This window comes from Cydia strobilella, chromosome 19 (assembly GCF_947568885.1).
Source record: "Cydia strobilella chromosome 19, ilCydStro3.1, whole genome shotgun sequence".
In the NCBI taxonomy this organism is placed as follows: Eukaryota; Metazoa; Arthropoda; class Insecta; order Lepidoptera; family Tortricidae; genus Cydia; species Cydia strobilella.
Window position 1 is genome coordinate 13,455,254 of NC_086059.1, and position 17,689 is coordinate 13,472,942.

The following is a 17,689-nucleotide window of genomic DNA, read 5'->3' on the forward strand; positions in this document are numbered from 1 at the left end:
CCCGTGATAGCTAGAGAGTTGAAATTTTCAAAGATGATGTATTTCTGTTGCCGCTATAACAACAAATACTAAAAACATAATAAAATAAATATTTAAGTGGGGCTCCTATATTCTTTATTTACGTAAATTCGGCCTAAGCTAACTCGCATGGCATATGCAATGATAAAGTGTGGCAATGTCATTATCAATAATTCCAAATTTCTAAGACACAACCACACACACAAATGGGTCTTTATAATGTGTGTGTGGTATAGAGTCTGGTGACAAAAACAGTGTAATGTATACTTACAAAAATCACAGTTCACAGTGTTCAGCGGTAGAGGTGGACTTACTGGATGGACTAGGCTGGTTCAGTAATCAGTAATAGGCGAGGAAAGAAAGTCCGTCTTGATGGTCACAATGTAATTATATTTTTAAAAGCACAATATTAAGCACCTGTAAGGTGAAATGTGAAGGATAAGACTAATGTTATCTCGTTTACATGGAAACCGAAAATAGAAAAAAGTAAAATAACACAGTGCAAAGCACTGTAAAAAGGAGGTAATATATTATATAATATTATGTTCTGTTGGACAGCATGTCCCTTTTGGTGAATCAATGTATTGTGTATCATTTATATCTGTCAAGGGTGACAGGAAGAACCCGCATCCCACGTCAACCTCGACTTCTACGTACTGCGGAGTACGGTTTGCAAAACTGATAGGGGCAAGTATAGTATGTACATACCTATACTTAACAGTTAGTTAAAATGATCTGAGAACTTTTTGAGAGCTTTAATTTAGTGTCCAGTCGAAGATTCAGTTTCGTTTTCATCATAAAAATCCTGTTTCGGCCGAAGCTTTGGTTTCAGCCGGAAAACTGGCGAACCTTTCGGCCGGCCGAAACCAATTTCTCTTTGCCGAAACTACAGCATAACCGAACCTAAGGTTTCGGTTTCGACTCCAGCAAATATTCGGTTTAGGTCGGACACATTTTTTTTTATTAACCGTATTTGTATTATTTGAGCGTGTTTTGTAGGTGTTTTTGCGCTATAATTTTTTTTTAAACACCTAACATGAGAGTTGATCCAGAGGCAGACTTATTCTAAAGTTTTGTTGAATTTCGTTCCAGTTTTAACACCTATCTTCTAATGTTTTATTTCAAAAAATAAAAACCGAAAAACTCTAACCTCTTAAACAAATCCAAGCTACCACAGCTATAACTGTTTACCCCAACCGAGCATCAAACCTGACCAAACCCTAACTAAACCACCAACTTCATTGCACTATCTGCAGTTACCACAACATCTGCGCTATACGAGAATCGAGTATAACACAAATGCAGTGCATGCGGTACAGACTTCTAAACTACTTTAGACTTTATCTTCAACAAATAAGGTATAAAGTTTTATAGATGTTTTTGTAGCTGACTTAGCAATAACAATGTAGAGATCGTGGACAAACAGTGCAGTGTCTGGGAATCTATTTCGTTTATTATATCTATGCGACGTTTTCAGCAAAAAGTTATGCCATATTAAGTTATGCCATATTATTGAATGACGTTCTAGTCTAGTTTTAGCTTAAAACGCAAATAGGGTCGTATGAGATATTTTAGTTAAGCCACTGCTGAATTTAGCTTGCTGATTATATTGTGAAGTGATATTATAAAAAATAGCAAAGATAGATATAACTCCGTAATAGATGGATACAGTCTAAGGAAAAAAGTGCCTTGAAAATGACGAAAATTTGTTTCTCGATCAGATGGCGCCACTAGTTTTGGCCTACTCTCGTATACAGGGCGTTGACGGTTTCGTTTGTTATTTAACAATTTTAACGCATATCAGTGAAAGAACATGGGTCAAAATCATGAAAATAATTAATGCAAATAAAAAAAAATCATTTATCTATATTTAAATACATTCTATCGTATTTTTATAAATCTTCATTTTTAGTTTTAAAGTGTGTCGACAGATGGCAGTGAATTTACTGGGGTTACAAAATTTACTATGACAGTACCGCTCTAGTATAAGTTACTCTATGGCCATATTAAGTTATGCCATATTATTGAATGACGTCCTAGTCTAGTTTTAGCTTAAGGGGATCCCATGCCCCAATGATCTTCGATTTGAATCCCTTAGTTTTCTAATGTTTTTTATAGCTTATCATATTAACAGCAACGGATTTTAGCAATATAGTATCCCATATTTACTTCAAAGTTCATTGTTTTCGAAATATTTGGCATCAAAGTTGTTCAATTTTAGACCAAAAAACTGGTTTTCTGGCCATAACTTTTGTGTTAATTAGTTTAAAATTAAAACCTTAGACAAATTTTTAGAGACGTCTAAGACGAACCCAAATATGTAGATTTCGTATAAGTAAGATCTTTCACAGCAATCGAGATACGAAAAAAGTGTTTTTTTAGACAATGTTTAAAACAATCATAAATAAATAAGTATTCATTTTTTTCACGATCCGGTAGACAAAAATGGAGATAACAGATTGAAGAACCGATAGCCGCTTGTCTTATAATTCTATATGTAGTGCAAAAGTAGGAGATACGATTCAAAACTTGTCAAAAATCGATGAAAACCTCAGGTAGCCCCTTAAAACGCAAATAGGGTCGTATGAGATATTTTAGTTAAGCCACTGCTGAATTTAGCTTGCTGATTATATTGTGAAGTGATATTATAAAAAATAGCAAAGATAGATATAACTCCGTAATAGATGGATACAGTCTAAGGAAAAACGTGCCTCGAAAATTTACGAAAATTTGATTCTCGATCAGATGGCGCCACTAGTTTTGGCCTACTCTCGTATAGAGGGCGTTGACGGTTTCGTTTGTTATTTATAATTTTAACGCATAACAGTAAAAGAACATGGGTCAAAATCATAAAAATAATTAATGCAAATAAAAAAATCATTTATCCATATTTAAATACATTTTAACGTATTTTTATAAATCTTCATTTTTAGTTTTGAAGTAGTAATGATAGATGGTAGTAAATTTACAGTGATTACAAAATTTACTATGACAGTACCGCTCTATCTTATTATATCCTCTTTGAAAATAGTCATGCCTGTCATACCTAAAATAAAAAGTCCTTGATATGGTCCTTGATAAAAAATAAATTAAGCACGAAAAAATTTACCCGATTTTGGGGTATTCCCAGTCTAGTCGCAGTGGGGTAACCTAAAAAGATACAAAAATTATCCGATTTTTGGGGTATTTGCAGTGGGGTAAACTAAAAAGCTGTCGTTGACTCTTTCTGCTTTGTTTGGAACTTTTAAAAGTTAAAATGCAGAGTAGCATACTAAATAGAACGCTGTTTCAAACTAAAGCGGTTTTTATATCAGGATTTTTAGTAAAAATGGATGTGTCATATTATATGACTAGTAAAAAATTTTGACATATGACATATCCATGGCAAAGTTGGCTTAGGCTGTAAATGCTGTGATTAATTTTGCATTCAATGAGTTTAACTAGTACTGCATAATGTATTTCTTCATTAAATATGTACATATATTATTTAGTATCGGTACTATCGGTGATATAAACACAGAGCAAGAGCACACATAGTAATTACTTAATTTATACCTACGGGTGTACCCTATATGTAGTCCTCTTACTGAATTAAAAAGCAAAACAAGGAAGGAATAATGTGTACTAATGAGTGAGGTGTAGTACTAATTAAAAGACAGGTCTTAAAAACAAAAACTTTAAAGAGAACAAAACAAATGTTATAAAAGTCGTCTCTTTATCATTTCCTCCTGGGTTGGACGGGTACGAGAAAGGTACTTAGTACCCTCTTAGTATAGTTAACGCTATCTCTACTGAGCTCGTTCACTTACGTACTAACAATGGCATTATGTTAAATAAAAGCCATTATGTCTTTTGTGCCTGAGCGCGTGGCCTTTGTGCCTGAGGCTCCCACACAATAGCCACGCGATCAGGCACAAAGGCCACGCGCTCAGGCACAAAAGAAATAATAGCTTTTGTTTAACAGAATGCCATTGTCAGTACAGGTAAGTGAACGAGCTCAGTAGATAGACCGCATACTATACCATCTTAGTACGTACTTAAGCATGTATTTACGGCTTTCATTCAGTTAATACAATAAGGATAATAAGTATGTACAACCCGCCCGCATGGCAACAGCACGCTCCGGATGCCCTTGCATAAAATTTAAATCGAAATCGCTATCTCTAAAATCAAAACAGCCTAAGTCTTTACAAACTTATTTTAAACTATGTCGTTTAGTTCGGCGCGACGACGGTACTAAGTATCGTAAAATCATAAGGGCGTAAGTTTACGAAAGTTGTGGTAAGTTTGAAACATTTTTAGTTTTACATAGATTTGGTATGCTTCGTTGAAACAAAAGTCTCAAGTAGGTACCTATTAATACACACGGTGTGACCAATGTCAATTTTTATGATATAGGAGGCAAACGAACAGACCAATCGCTCGATGGTAAGCGATTATTGTCGCCTATGGACACCGGCAACATCAGAGGGGTTACAAGTGCATTGCCGGACTTTAAGATGGGACTATACGCTCTTTTCTTCAAGATTTTCCCAGTAGCAAAACGGACTTCAAACATGTCGATCGATACCTAGTATGCTAAATTAACCTCCTGAATACGCCCCCAGAGGGATATAAAGATCTATACCCTAAAATCATATTTGCTATCAGATCACAGGCCCACTGAAAGATCCCAATATTTCAATTCTCAAATTTTGCCAAATTGTCGTTGAAAGTTCTGCAGGACATTATATCTTTCGCATTACGACGTCAAAGCTTGGACAAGCCAGATCTAATAAGGCTTTCTTTTGGAGGAGAAGAAGAGCTCAGAAAATGTGGCATGCCGGTTAAAATCGAGTTCTATATATGTAGTAGAGGTACCTAATCACGGTAGCTAATTTCGATAGAGTTACGTCGTTCTAGAATGTGATAGTATATATATTATGCGTGGGCCGAGTGCAGTGCTCGCGCGTTGAGGCATACTATTACTTATTCTGTGGCATTACATTTAAACGATTTGTTTATATTACGGCACGCAAATAATGAGAGAGGTTTGGTCGTATTATTGATTAATATTTTTTTTTTAATAAACGGAATTAATACTAGCTTAAATCCTTAGGTCCAGGTTAGGTTAGGTTAAGTTAGGTTAGGTAGGTTAGGTCCTTATAGGTCCTTGAGGCAGTGTACCAAGGATGCTGGCGGCATTTCCTCGCTGTATCGCAATGCTGATACCTTCTTCGATCACCATCAGTTACGTCAACTAGACGCTGAATCAGGTGATCCGAAAGGTTCACCTGATAATAGCTCCACTAACTATACTTACCTAAGAAATATTTACTTTTCTGTTGCACGCCAAAAGACATTATTGTGTCGGATTTGAATTATTTTAAAACTTTTGGACGCTCTATAAAATAAAATAAAAGTTTAAATAATATATTTTTTTTTCTAAGTATAAAATAAATATTACAAATAAATAAAAAATATATTTTTTGGTAGCAGGATTTAGGCAAACCGAATTTCTACGGAAAATTATAATTTTCGGTAGTTTCGGTAAAGTAAGTTGAGGTGTAAAACATATACGAGAGGACGGACGAAGTGCTGAAAGAAATTAAACAAAATCCAATTGTAAGTCAATGCCTTAAAGACTTTTTATTTCATTTTTCGAGAGACCTTTAAGTCCTAAAGAACCTCAAGAATTCAACCTCAAGAGCAATTTCCCGTATCTGTAGCCACCCCTTTACATGAAAACACTATCCTTCAAGCGCTTTCTCCCTTCGTATCAATGTATCATCAGTGCACCTGTCTCAAGGGCTGGATCCCCCTAGGGTCTAGGGTTTTCGCAGTCTACAGATATTACACAGTATTTTGGCCGTTTATTCTTACCTTGTCAGACCGAAACAGGATTTTTTGCCGAAACTTAAATCGAAGGTTTCGTTAGGCTCTAATTTCGGCCGAAACATGATTTTTAAGCCAAAAACCTGACGAAACTGAGAACTCGGTCAGACTACTGGCTAATTGAAGGCATAAGCTTATTAAAGCTGTCAGTTTTTTATAAATTTAGCTTGTAAAACACAAATAATGGTTTCTCCTAAGTGACAGATGAAAATTTTTTTTAATGAAATTCCACTTTCTCATTGTGCTATGTACCTACCTAATTAAACACAAAACAAAAACATTTTATGAGATACATGATTATTTTTCTATATATATATAATTTACAAATTAACTAGGTATCCGACATCTTGACGTTAATATGCAATTAGAGTACTGGTAAATTTATTGTGGTGTGAGGGGAAGAAAGTAATTATGGGGTAATACACGGTAGAGGTGGCAACACCGAACCCCACGCTTTCACATAACTACTCGACAATAATTTATATCCGTTTTGGAACGTACACCCATAGACTAAAGATTCATTGTTGTGTACTTTTTCCGATGCAATTTAAATTTCGAACAAGTAGCGGTTGAATGATTTGTTGAGTTTACCTACTTTGAGTTTCTAATTAAGATTAATTGCGTTTACTTGACTTTAATAAGATATGTGAATTACTAAATAACTTCTTAGCTTCAATCCAAAACGCAGACATATTCGCAGACAAGTGGCCGTCCTTACAAAGTAGTGTCAGGATTTTTTTAAACTCTACCTATGTAACTTTGTAGTATGTATGTTTAATTTAAGTTCCTAGAGATACTCGTAGTTCGAAAAATGTATACATGTTTATGATACTGACTATGTATTAACAGTATAAGTGTCTTGGCGTAGGTCGCTGTAAACTTATACTTGTGTTTGTTTGTTTGAATAAAGAATGTGGTAAAAGCCTACAGTGCTATTTTAAGTAGTTGCAGTTTAACAAGAAATGTAGAACGTTATTCATTATTATTCACAACGACGGGACTTAATCGCGTAACATAAGTTTTAAATTTACGTTTTAGTTGTGGTTCTTCTCCGAGACCACGGGGACAACGCCGTCCTCGAAACGTCGGAGGTAAATTTAAAACGTATGTTACGCGATTAAGTCCCGTCGTTGTGAATAATAATGAGTAAAAATCGAAAGTTTAAATCAGTGTTTAGAATGTTATTGACGTTATTGTAAAACGGACTGGTTTCTGTTGTTTTAATTAAAATAAAACGTTACGTCGCCAGGAGCAGTAAATAACAATTGTGAATTTAGCCCGCATTTTACGAGCTATTATTTTGCTTGCAATGTTAGTAGGTATCATGTCTAAAATTCGGAATCAAAACTTGTTAACCATTTTTCTATTCCTTGCTTGTATGACTTGTATATGGTTATGATTAGATTACACCAGAGTAATTAACTAAAAAATATAACTTCATGAAAACCGCAAACAAAGATGTGCCAAGGAGTTTTATTAAAAAATAACACAATTAAAATTAACTAGGTTTGGACTTTTTTAAATACCTACTCTCAGTAAATCGTCGTTTCGTATGGAAATGGTTTTTAGGGTGGCAAAAAACGGAACCCTTATGGATTCGTCATGTCTGTTTGACTGTCTGTCTGTCTGTCCGTCCGTATGTCACAGCAACTATTTTCCGAAACTATAAGAACTATACTGTTGAAACTTGGTAAGTAGATGTATTCTGTGAACCGCATTAAGATTTTCACACAAAATAAAACATTTAATTTCATAAACAAACCTTATTTTGGGGTTTTTTGCGTAATGGTACGGAACCCTTACCCTATAGTGCGCGAGTCCGACTCGCACTTGGCCGTTTTTTTTTATCATAAGGCAACATCAACCTTTACAGCTTTGTACTAAACAGGTCTGCAATTTAAGTTCCAATGGTAAGTTGTAGCTGTCCAATTAGTTGTTTCCTAATTAGAAAACACAGAACAGTGTACAACGAACTTAAATTAAACTTTTAAACTTACAGGATTGCTTACAGGATTGGTTGTTGCAGAATAGATGAGTGGTAAAGTTTTGATTTAAAAACGGGTAGCTTTGATTTTTAATTGTACAAAATTTAATTGTAGAGCCTATATAAATCATCTCATCATCTTCCTCGCGTAGTCCCGGCATTTTTCCACGGCTCATGGGGGTCTGGGGTCCACTTGTCAACTACTCCCAGGAATTGGCGTGGGCTCTAGTTTTTACGAAAGCGACTGCCATCTGACCTTCCAACCCAGAGGGTAAACTAGGCCTTATTGGGATTAGTCCGGTTTCCTCACGATGTTTTCCTTCACCGAAAAGCGACTGGTAAATATGAAATGATATTTCGTACATAAGTTTCTAAAAACTCATTGGCACGAGCCGGGGTTTGAACCCGCGACCTCCTGATTGCAAGTCGCACGCTCTTATGATCTATATTATAATATAGTAAATTCTCGCGTTTTGTGTTCATATTTAGTGATATGACAGGGTCTAACGCGATTCATACATTTAATGACAATAAAAAAAGTGTGTGCGTGTAATCTTTACGCGCGATTTAAGTAAGACTTCTTCGACGTTTATCGCTATGTTGACACTTTGACGTGTCCTATTGTGCGTGTGTCACTACTGAGTTACTTCCGTCAGAAAAAAAATCTGAGTTACCCTCTAGTCGCGCCTAAAGAAGTTTTACTTCAACTATTTTCTGTATAGCTTGGGACTTCCGGTTCGAACGCCATCTTGATAGTAGCCTCGTGATTAATTACTTTATTTTTTGCTCATTAATATTGTTTAAAGTGTAATATCGATAGCTTTATTATACAGTAATCTAATGTAGTAGTGTGCAGTGAATGGAGAATTAATCTCAAAGCGTGTTTAACCACCATTTTGGAGTCAACGGCCGGTAGTCCACGTGCTTCTCGTAAAATCCAGCTATCGGTTTTACGAGTCAACTACAAATAATAACTACCGAACAACGTCGTGCTCTAAGTGCATTTGGTATTTCTACCTCTAACCGTGTCTGGCTAGAGCCCTAGAGGCCCATTATTTTATTATTTACCGTACACTGGCTGAAATATTAATTCGATCCCACGTGGATCCCACTTTGACGTTGGCGAAATCATCGACAGTATCGATGGAGCCATACTACCTAAAGATTAATTGATTGATTATGTATAGCTTAGTTACCTAGTCATAAACAAAAAGACATGTAAGCAATAAACTAAGTACATAGAGAGTAATTTAGACCAGTAAACTGGGTCGTATACCTATAGGCTGATGAGATAATGAATAGGAACTCACTTTAGTATCCACATCGTGAAAGGGCACAGCAAACCACTGCTTCCCGGTCAAACTCCTCCTGAATCCAGCTTCTCTCTCCACTGGACCCTCCGGCGTCCCCACATGGGCCCACAATACCACCTCCACAACCTTCAGCCTTGGTAACACTTTCTTATACACCTCCTCCAAACGAACTCCGAAATCATCACTTTCCTCACTTATGTTAGCAAATGAGAAGTAAATTCCACACACAACACCTTCCCCTTCTTCCACACAGTCGTTTAAGGCTTCCGATGTTGGAATATTCTCAAATTGTCCATTATGCCCTGAAGAACACTTTACCAACACTTTCCCAAAGAGTTTCTCGCGCCAATCCATTTTATAAGTCCTAGATATCTTCAAATTTCTTAAAGCGTTGATATTGTTTTGCATTTGAATTAACTGGTCATTGTTTTGATCTCGATTATAATTCCACTTTTTAATTTGACTAAATAAAAGTTGACTTATGCAAAAACAATTTATTCACGCGTTGATAAAATAAAAAATAACGAATTTATTTTATGAATTTATCACTTGTGACGGCTTCAGCAAGCAATAATAATTTAAATGTGTCGCACTTGAATTGTTTTAGTTTATGGTTTAGAGCGGATGCGTGACGCAAAGTTTTATTTCTAAAAATGGCCGTCCGCGCGGGCAACGACCCTCTGCGTTGGAGGACAAAGAGTGACTGGAGGGCAGGCGCCCTCCGATATAGAGTAAATATTTGGGATGGAGAGGACTCGTTCTATGCATGTGCAAACAACACACGGCCATGTATAAATTAGAAATCTGAATGGCTGTGAAGCGGTATGAATGGAATACTAATAGAGGAACATATTTTTGGTAGTTTCAGGTTTTTTGAACTTAAATAGAGAAGTCGCATTTTGGAACATAGCCTTACTTTTTGATTAGGAATATTGTGTGACAAGTAACAAATGACATATAAAATTTATTCATATAACAAATCAGAAAGTTTAGCGTAAATAACCTGATTTTCCAGTACCATAACATTTCATTTTATTGAAAATTTGAACACATTATAAGAAAAAGTCTCTCAGAGAGCTCTTCGTCTGATTACAAATGTCTTGCCTTATTCTTTGGCAAAGCTCTTTCATACCTCATAAAAGTTGGCATTGCGTAGCTCAATTTCAGGATTCGATAGAAAAATCAATGGAATTATGGCTGGAGGGCGCCTGAATGACTTTATTAATTCTGTTTGAAAAGCTTTCGAATCGCGCCAAAGTACGTCAAAGGCAAAAATATCGATCCAGATAAATGGCTCAAAAATATGTGAACACGACTTTATTGTCTAAGGTGTAAGAGCGTACACATATTTTTGAAACTGGGAATGGATATATATTTATGCCCTTGACTGTACATGAGTGTTTTCAAAGTTAATCCTAATTTAAAATTTGAAACAAGTTCAGTTAAATATTTCTTTTTGACTATAGCTTTAAAACTTTCTACTTTAATGATATGCAATGAACAAAATGAAATAGGTGATGTCAAAGGTGCACTTATTTATGGCATTAGTCCACTTGTCATTCGTAAAATTTTCTACATAACTGGCAATCAAAATTTGCTCATCCAACCCCTACCATCTTCTTCCTTTCCTTTTAGCACGGTCTTATACAAATCCTATCCAGTCAATTAAGTATAATTATAATTGCTGTTAATAATATTTAACTCTCAAAAAGTAAGGTGTCAAGTAGTACCTAAGGTGCTCAAAAATATCTGATCATACACTTTATCGTCTTGGCATTATAGGCTTTGTTCAGATATTTGTGAACACTTTGTCTGTTCTATTATATTAAATGGCGAATGTACACTGCAAATACTGGAATAGACCAGATACGAATAATTTAGAAATTATCTTTTAACAATAGTAGTGACTAACGGACAGTAAGGACTATCTACTAAGTTGAAATGACGTTCCATTGAACGCTGAAAGGTTTCAAAGTGCTCTTTCACGAGAAATTAATTATTAGTAGATTCGTATTTACTCCCACTAACGGAATGACTAACCGTTTAGCGACAGCCCATAAATTGAACTAATTAACGACGAATCCCTCTTAAAAGCTCTTTTAATTTTGTACCATATTAGTCTTTATTACGTTAAAATAAAGTTCATATTTACTAAGTTTGATTTTAAAAGATAGGACATTGCCAAATTACCCTAACAAAATGTATCAGCAAAGTGTACGCATGTGCTGTCATTAAGAATTCATGTTATGATTATAATGTGTCACTTGTGTCAGTATTATGCAGGGAAAACACTGAATAATCCTAAAAAAAACATTTTACTAATAAATGAGTGTTTTCAACAAGAAATACGACCGTAATGTTATGGAAATAGGGTTTAAATTCCGTCTAAACAAAGCACGATACATGCAAAAGTTTTCTCTCTATGTTTCGAACTCGTGTCGCGCTCGTGTCGTTACAAAATTAAAAAGTTAACATTGTCATTATTCACAACTTTTACTGGCTGCACGCAAATAACTTGTTATCTTATTCAAATGTAATAGAGTTCAATTCGGTCTGGTAGAGGCCGAGTTAGTAACGTTCTTCCCGTAAGCGTTCCATTTCTGAAATCAAAGCTGAGGGTGGGGGTTGAGTTGAGGCATGATTTATATGATGGCTTATGGGAAATCAATACGCGCCTTTGTCGCGCTGTCAAATCAGCCTTTTTATTATCGCTTCATAAGCTGCCGTTTTTTATGAAGATTTATGGACAGATTGACCGCACTTTTGGGTCAAGTGAGGAATTATTGTGAAAGAAAGTGTATGAATTTCATAAATGCTTTTGAAAAATAGTTTCCTGCGTATAAATGTTCTAATAACCTAGAAGAGTGGACGAATATAGGAACTAAGATTAATCCCTTAATTTACCCGTTATGTAATGATTTGTTATTTCGAGATAAGTATATACTTATACCGCGACACTCGACAGTGGCGAACAAGCATAAGCGAAAATCCTAGATCTGTGCATAAGCACACATTGCCGTGGTGTCACATGCGCGTTGCCGATATGTTAGAACCTGTTGCGTACATCTTTTTTAAGAACCCCAATATACAGTATGTCTCCGATCATGGGGCTTTATATTCAAGGCTTGATTCTACTATATGTGAGCATATACGGATATGCTGTAGTCATTGAAAAAAACCTTTGCCGATTGCAATACCTACATGTCCTACATATTTATTATCGCTAATCGCCTTAAAACATTATACTTTAAAGAGAAGTTACACCAACCATTTTAATAACAATTTCAATGCAATTATGACTTCAGTGTATATGTGTTTATTTTATTAGACATATACAGGGTGGCAACAAAAATAAGTGCATTCCCGTTGCCAGGGAGGTTTTGGGATTATACTGAGCAACTTTTACTATGGGACCAAACACGAAATCGCGAAAAAAATGTACCCTCCCAGCCAAAATTTATGAAACAGCCAATTTTTTTTTTCGCTATTTCGGGGTTGGTCCCATAGTAAAAGTTGCTCAGTATAATCTAAAAACCTCCTTGGCAACGAGAATGCACTTATTCGATCGGGATATGGACCGTGATTACATTTTGTATTGTTTTCTAATGAAACTAACCGTGAATCATTCAAAACTGGTAGAGTCTGCGCGGTAAGAGAAGAGTCGTGAAATGTATGGGAACAAATACATTCCACGACTCTTCTCTTTCCGCACAGACTCTATTGTTTATTTTATGTTTAATCGATACAAGCACTACTATAGCCGGTCAAACAACTTTGTCAGTAGAAAAAGGCGCGAAATTCAAATTTTCTATGAGACGATTACCCTTCGAACGTACATTTTTAAATTTGCCGCTTTTTTCTACTGACGGAAATGGCTTGACAGACTATTTAGTATTTTATTATTTGTTTAGGGTAAAAGTTTTCTTTTACCTGACAACACTCTATAATTAACTGTCACCTGTCACTTTGACGTTTGACAGGAACCGTTTGTTTGCTGAGGCTGACCGTTTCGGCTTGCCTGTTTCCACAAATGTTTATTTACATTTAGAAATTTGTTTATTTAAAAATACATTTTATGCCAAAATAATAAAGACTTTTATGGTTTAATATTTCACCGGACAGTTATGCCAAATTTGTTACTAAAATGACTGAACCTGTCCATTTGAAGATCGCTATTTCACTGCGAATAAATATCTTGTTTTCTCACATAATTCATAATTAAACGAATTAACAATGAGTGTTTACGTATTATCGGATGATAGTGACCACAGTAACTATGGTGAGAATACTTCATAAGTCGATTTTTAAAGCTTTTTTTTTTAAATTATGTGCTGCATGTTAATATTCCAACTTTTTTCAGAGGACGTCGATTTTATGAAGAAGTATGAAGATGATGCCAAAGAAGAGTGTGTAGATTTAACTCAAGAGGATGTGGAACCTGATACTGAACCTTGTAAGCATACTTGTAAGTTACTTGTTAGCTTATTTACTTAAAAAAAATGGTAGACTATTTAGAAAAGTTCGTCAACTTTTTTTTTACAATTATGGCCTGGATGCGAGTAGTTCTTCATCTGTTATTAGCTATAAACACTAAAGTGCATTGGGATGACTTAGAAGGCGAAAATAAAAGCACTAAACTGTAGCAACAGAACAACAGTAAGCCTAAGCAACAGTTATTCAATTTCAATTTATTAAATAAAGATAACAATGATCTTATTTTATGGACAAAGTCTATAACGCGAGGAAGAAGAAGAAGAAACATTTTTTCACAAATCTATTTGAAATTGATAATATTCACCTTGCTAAAATCAGCAAGGAATAAAACCTTCATAAAGAAAGTTTCTCATATTTCTACAGACCGCTCACCCTACAGCGACCCATATGAAGATCTGCCTCCTGTCCAGCTGAGTGGACCAGTGGCCACTTTGAGCTCTGGGAGCAATACTGTGCCACTGGCCGCTTTTAGCTCTGGGAGCGCTACTAGCTCTGGTACCAGCTCTAGTGGTTACGGAGGGTCTGAATGCTCTAGTGGTAGCAAACGGGGGGCTGGTAAGTTTCCATAACCTAAGTTTTATGTGTAGTATGTTTCAAACAGCATAGGTACGGTGACACATGCCATCTCCATACAATTTAATACCAAAACGCAAAATCTCGCAAAATTTTATTGAGATGATATGACATGTGTCACCGGAGTCCGGACCATGCTGTTTGAAAATACACATCTTTGCTCTCTCTCTATGCTTATTAATGATACAGGGTTTTGTAATGAACAACCTGGTTAGCTTTACCATGTCTGTTTATTTGTCAGAGTCTTATGTCTGTAGGCTAGTCTTTCGAGCACTGATTTCAAACTAGGGATAATTACCCTCCATAGGAGTAAAACAGCCTTTCTATGTAGGTTACCTTGTTGATAACTAAAACTTATTTGTATTTTCTTGTACTAATTGCTTAAATAAAATCATGTGATAAAATCAGGTGAATTGGGTCCCTCTGAAATGAGATTAGATTAAATAAGTAAATAAATAAAAGTTGTTTATTAAAAGAAAGAATTTAAAATTACACAGGCTCAGTGGTCCCACACTAGGCTAGGCCTGTATCGTGGTGATACATACATACATACATTACACACTTAGTTCAATCAACATGTTTCTTTTCTGTTTAGAAAACAAAGATGCTAAAAGCAGGAAGAAGGCTGATGCACAAGCCAAGAAGCAGAAGTTGGCTCAGGAGCGAGCAGCCAAGGCAGCTGCCGCTGAAGCCAACAAGGTTTACAAGCCCGGAGAGTGTATGAAGGTACTCTTTTATTCTTATTAGCTATGTTAAAATTTTCAAACCTTTTATTCTTCTTTCGAAACACCACAAACACACAAGGCTTCTTAGGAGGGTTCTGGAGTAATTTTTCAATATTATACAAATTAGGTTTACAATTTATGATGATTTTTTTTTTCTATTAAGTTTTATTACCCAGAAATAAGGCTATTTTTTTTTTTTATTCTTCTTTCAGTACATGCACATAGAAATGCACCCATCCCTGCTTGAGCAATGGTACTGCGCGGATGTGAGCCGAGAGGCGAGTGCAGTCGGTGCAAAGATCGAGGTTATTAAAGACCTGTGCGATCCAGCTCTGGTCATGTGGAGCCGGAGGGTACCGAGGGCGCTTACGGCGGCTAACGGACAGGTTGGTACTTGCTAATATAAATACAAATAAAGTTGCTATAATGGTCGTACCACACCATCGCACCGAACCAAGGTCATTGTGCGTCGGTGTGTTACGACCTTAAGAAGAAACAAATATTTTGTCAAACCCTAAAAATCCCGACATATCCTGGACGGTAATTTCTTCAACATCTCAAAAGCGCTCATTAATTCCTTTATACCAAACCTTTATGGGCCATTAGCCCCTTAACTCGCCATTTACTACAGTATCTGGCGGCGAGAACTTTTTCTAGTGGACAGTTGAAGTTCATTAAAAACCCTGATAATCTTCAAGCAACCCTGACCAAAACGAAGAAAATTGATGAATATTTGAATGTTGCAGGTAGAACTATCGCCCGCCCGCCAACGTTGTGACCGAGCGTTATACATAAGCACGATATCGGATATATCATCTCTCGTTCGCAACCGATCTTTATCACCACATATTAAACAAGCGGCAATGCTTGCGGAATGCGAAGTGACATTGGTGGTGCATGGGGTTAAAGATTATTTTAAAGCGGCGAATCGGAGGCAGAATAGTAAAGATTTGATCACGGAAATTGAGCTTGAAATGGCTTTGACAGGTAATACTGAACTATCATCATATGAAAATGGAAATGAAAATATTGTCGTTTTTTTTTTTTTGATTAGAATAACAGCGCCTTCTTGACGATGATCATAATATTTTACAGATAGGCCAGTCGAAGTATTTTACAGATGGCGCCAGCATTGGTTTTCCTGAAAAAAGGAAGATTCCTGAGAGGAAATTTCCTGGAAGTCCTAAAAAAAGTGTCAATTTAATGTTTTTTATTTTATCTTTTTTTTTTAATTTTGTGGCCTAGGTGCTAGTGCTTTAAGCCTGATCTCTTAGATGGATAAAACCTATGATGGCGTTATTTACACAAACCATTGATATTTGCCAACCCCATTAAGTCCCGAGGAAGTATAGGATAGCTTTTATCACAGATAATTTTTAAACAAAAACCAGAGACTATAGAAAGACAATATTTAACATTGTACTTTCATTCAGAAATCATAGAAATTGAGATTCTTAATTTTGTGATCGTGTGTGGTGAGCTGATGAGCCTTGGGTGATTGTGGTTAATCTAAGTTTTTTTTTCAGATCTGTTGGTGACCGCCGGGTGTGACGCAGCGTTGGTAGACACACCCAATGAATTGGCTCTACTTATTGTACAGTTCACTAAAGCAATAGCTGAGGAACCATATAAGCAAGCAATTTTGTTATTTGTATTGTAGTAATAGCTATAACAGACAGGCGTACCGGACCACGATCTTGGTCCGGTCAGCATATCTCTTTCTCGCTCTCACATAGCTGCGTCTTAATCGGCTAACGGCGGGCCACCTTCCACTCAATCGAACTGGCATCGGACCAGACCTAGGTCGCGGTCCGGTACGCCCGTCTGTTACAGTAACTTTGGACAGGTAAAAAGAACTTATTAAACACTTGTTTTGTTATTTAGGAAAACGAAGCGAGGCTTCGATGAACAAGCAGAGTTCTACATGAGAGGAGACAACAAGAAATGCGTTCCTGTTGATAAAGATGGTAAGTTTTTAGTGAATAAATCAATTGTTATAGGTAATATTGCCAAAAAAAATTTTTTATTTAAATATAGAGGTCATTAAAAAACAAAGAGTTGACAACACGCATGTGACACCCAGAGTTGGGAGTGACTATAGATTACGTATATAAATATTATAAATATCTGAAATTACCTAGTGTTTTGTTACAGGGAATGGAGCTAGTAGATTATGGCAGCAAATGATAGCTGTGCTTCCTGGATCCAGCTTAGAAACCTCTAGATCTGTCTGCCGGCAATACAAATCGCCTCTTGCCCTTTATCAGGTATTTATTTTTAGCTGTTTGGCAACAAGCTGTTCTAGTTCCATTGCCTTTCCTATTTCAGTTTATTAAAAAAAGTCAGTGTTGCTGTTGCTTATATCAGTAGTAGAAATGGTAGTTTTTGAATTAACTGAATTGTTTTCGTCGTTACAGGCGCTGCAACTTCCGAATGGAGTAAATAATTTGGCTGATATAGGAGTTTCAAGAACGGGAGTTCCTGGATCTAAAAGTCGTCGTGTAGGGCCGGAGTTTGCTAGGAAATTACGAATATTATTTACTGCTGAAGATGGAGATGTGTTAATAGACTGATAAGTTATGCTATATTGTTTGTAAATCATGTAAGAGGAATAAATATTGTTTTCGTTATTTAATGTTTTTATTTTGTAACATTTTTGTAGCAAAGATACCGCAAAATTGCTAGCTCATGTTTGGTCGCACCATGAA

General features: G+C 36.0%; 2 protein-coding genes across 3 annotated transcripts in view; one reads left to right on the forward strand and one right to left on the reverse strand.

Moving 5' to 3' along the window:
• Positions 1–10,150, reverse strand: part of LOC134749929 (nucleoredoxin-like) — a 52,118-nt gene extending 41,968 nt beyond the window's left edge. The window contains exon 1 of the mRNA XM_063684950.1: positions 9,187–10,150. Coding sequence (XP_063541020.1) covers positions 9,187–9,597 — 411 coding nt within the window. The 5' untranslated portion in view covers positions 9,598–10,150. The remainder of the gene's footprint in view (positions 1–9,186) is intronic.
• Positions 10,151–13,179: 3,029 nt separating this feature from the next.
• Positions 13,180–17,607, forward strand: LOC134749849 (crossover junction endonuclease EME1). Of its 2 annotated transcripts, none has more exons than XM_063684848.1 (10): positions 13,180–13,468; positions 13,550–13,654; positions 14,047–14,238; positions 14,852–14,982; positions 15,194–15,367; positions 15,728–15,968; positions 16,508–16,613; positions 16,866–16,948; positions 17,136–17,248; positions 17,399–17,607. In XM_063684848.1, the coding sequence occupies exons 1-10, from the start codon at positions 13,423–13,425 to the stop codon at positions 17,552–17,554; spliced, it is 1,347 nt and encodes a 448-aa protein (XP_063540918.1). In that variant the 5' UTR covers positions 13,180–13,422; the 3' UTR covers positions 17,555–17,607. The 2 variants fall into 2 exon arrangements, with proteins under 2 accessions (XP_063540918.1, XP_063540919.1); XM_063684849.1 differs by having other exon boundaries at positions 13,181–13,468; positions 13,550–13,642.
• Positions 17,608–17,689: the final 82 nt, after the last annotated feature.

What these genes read in the sequence shown, in the direction of transcription:
- LOC134749849 (XM_063684848.1), top strand. Translation starts at nt 13,423, where the DNA reads ATGAGTGTTTACGTATTATCGGATGATAGTGACCACAGTAACTATG. An exon ending in CGTTCCTGTTGATAAAGATG is followed by an intron (nt 16,949 to 17,135) that starts GTAAGTTTTTAG and finishes GTTTTGTTACAG; the next exon opens with GGAATGGAGCTAGTAGATTA. An exon ending in CGCCTCTTGCCCTTTATCAG is followed by an intron (nt 17,249 to 17,398) that starts GTATTTATTTTT and finishes TCGTCGTTACAG; the next exon opens with GCGCTGCAACTTCCGAATGG.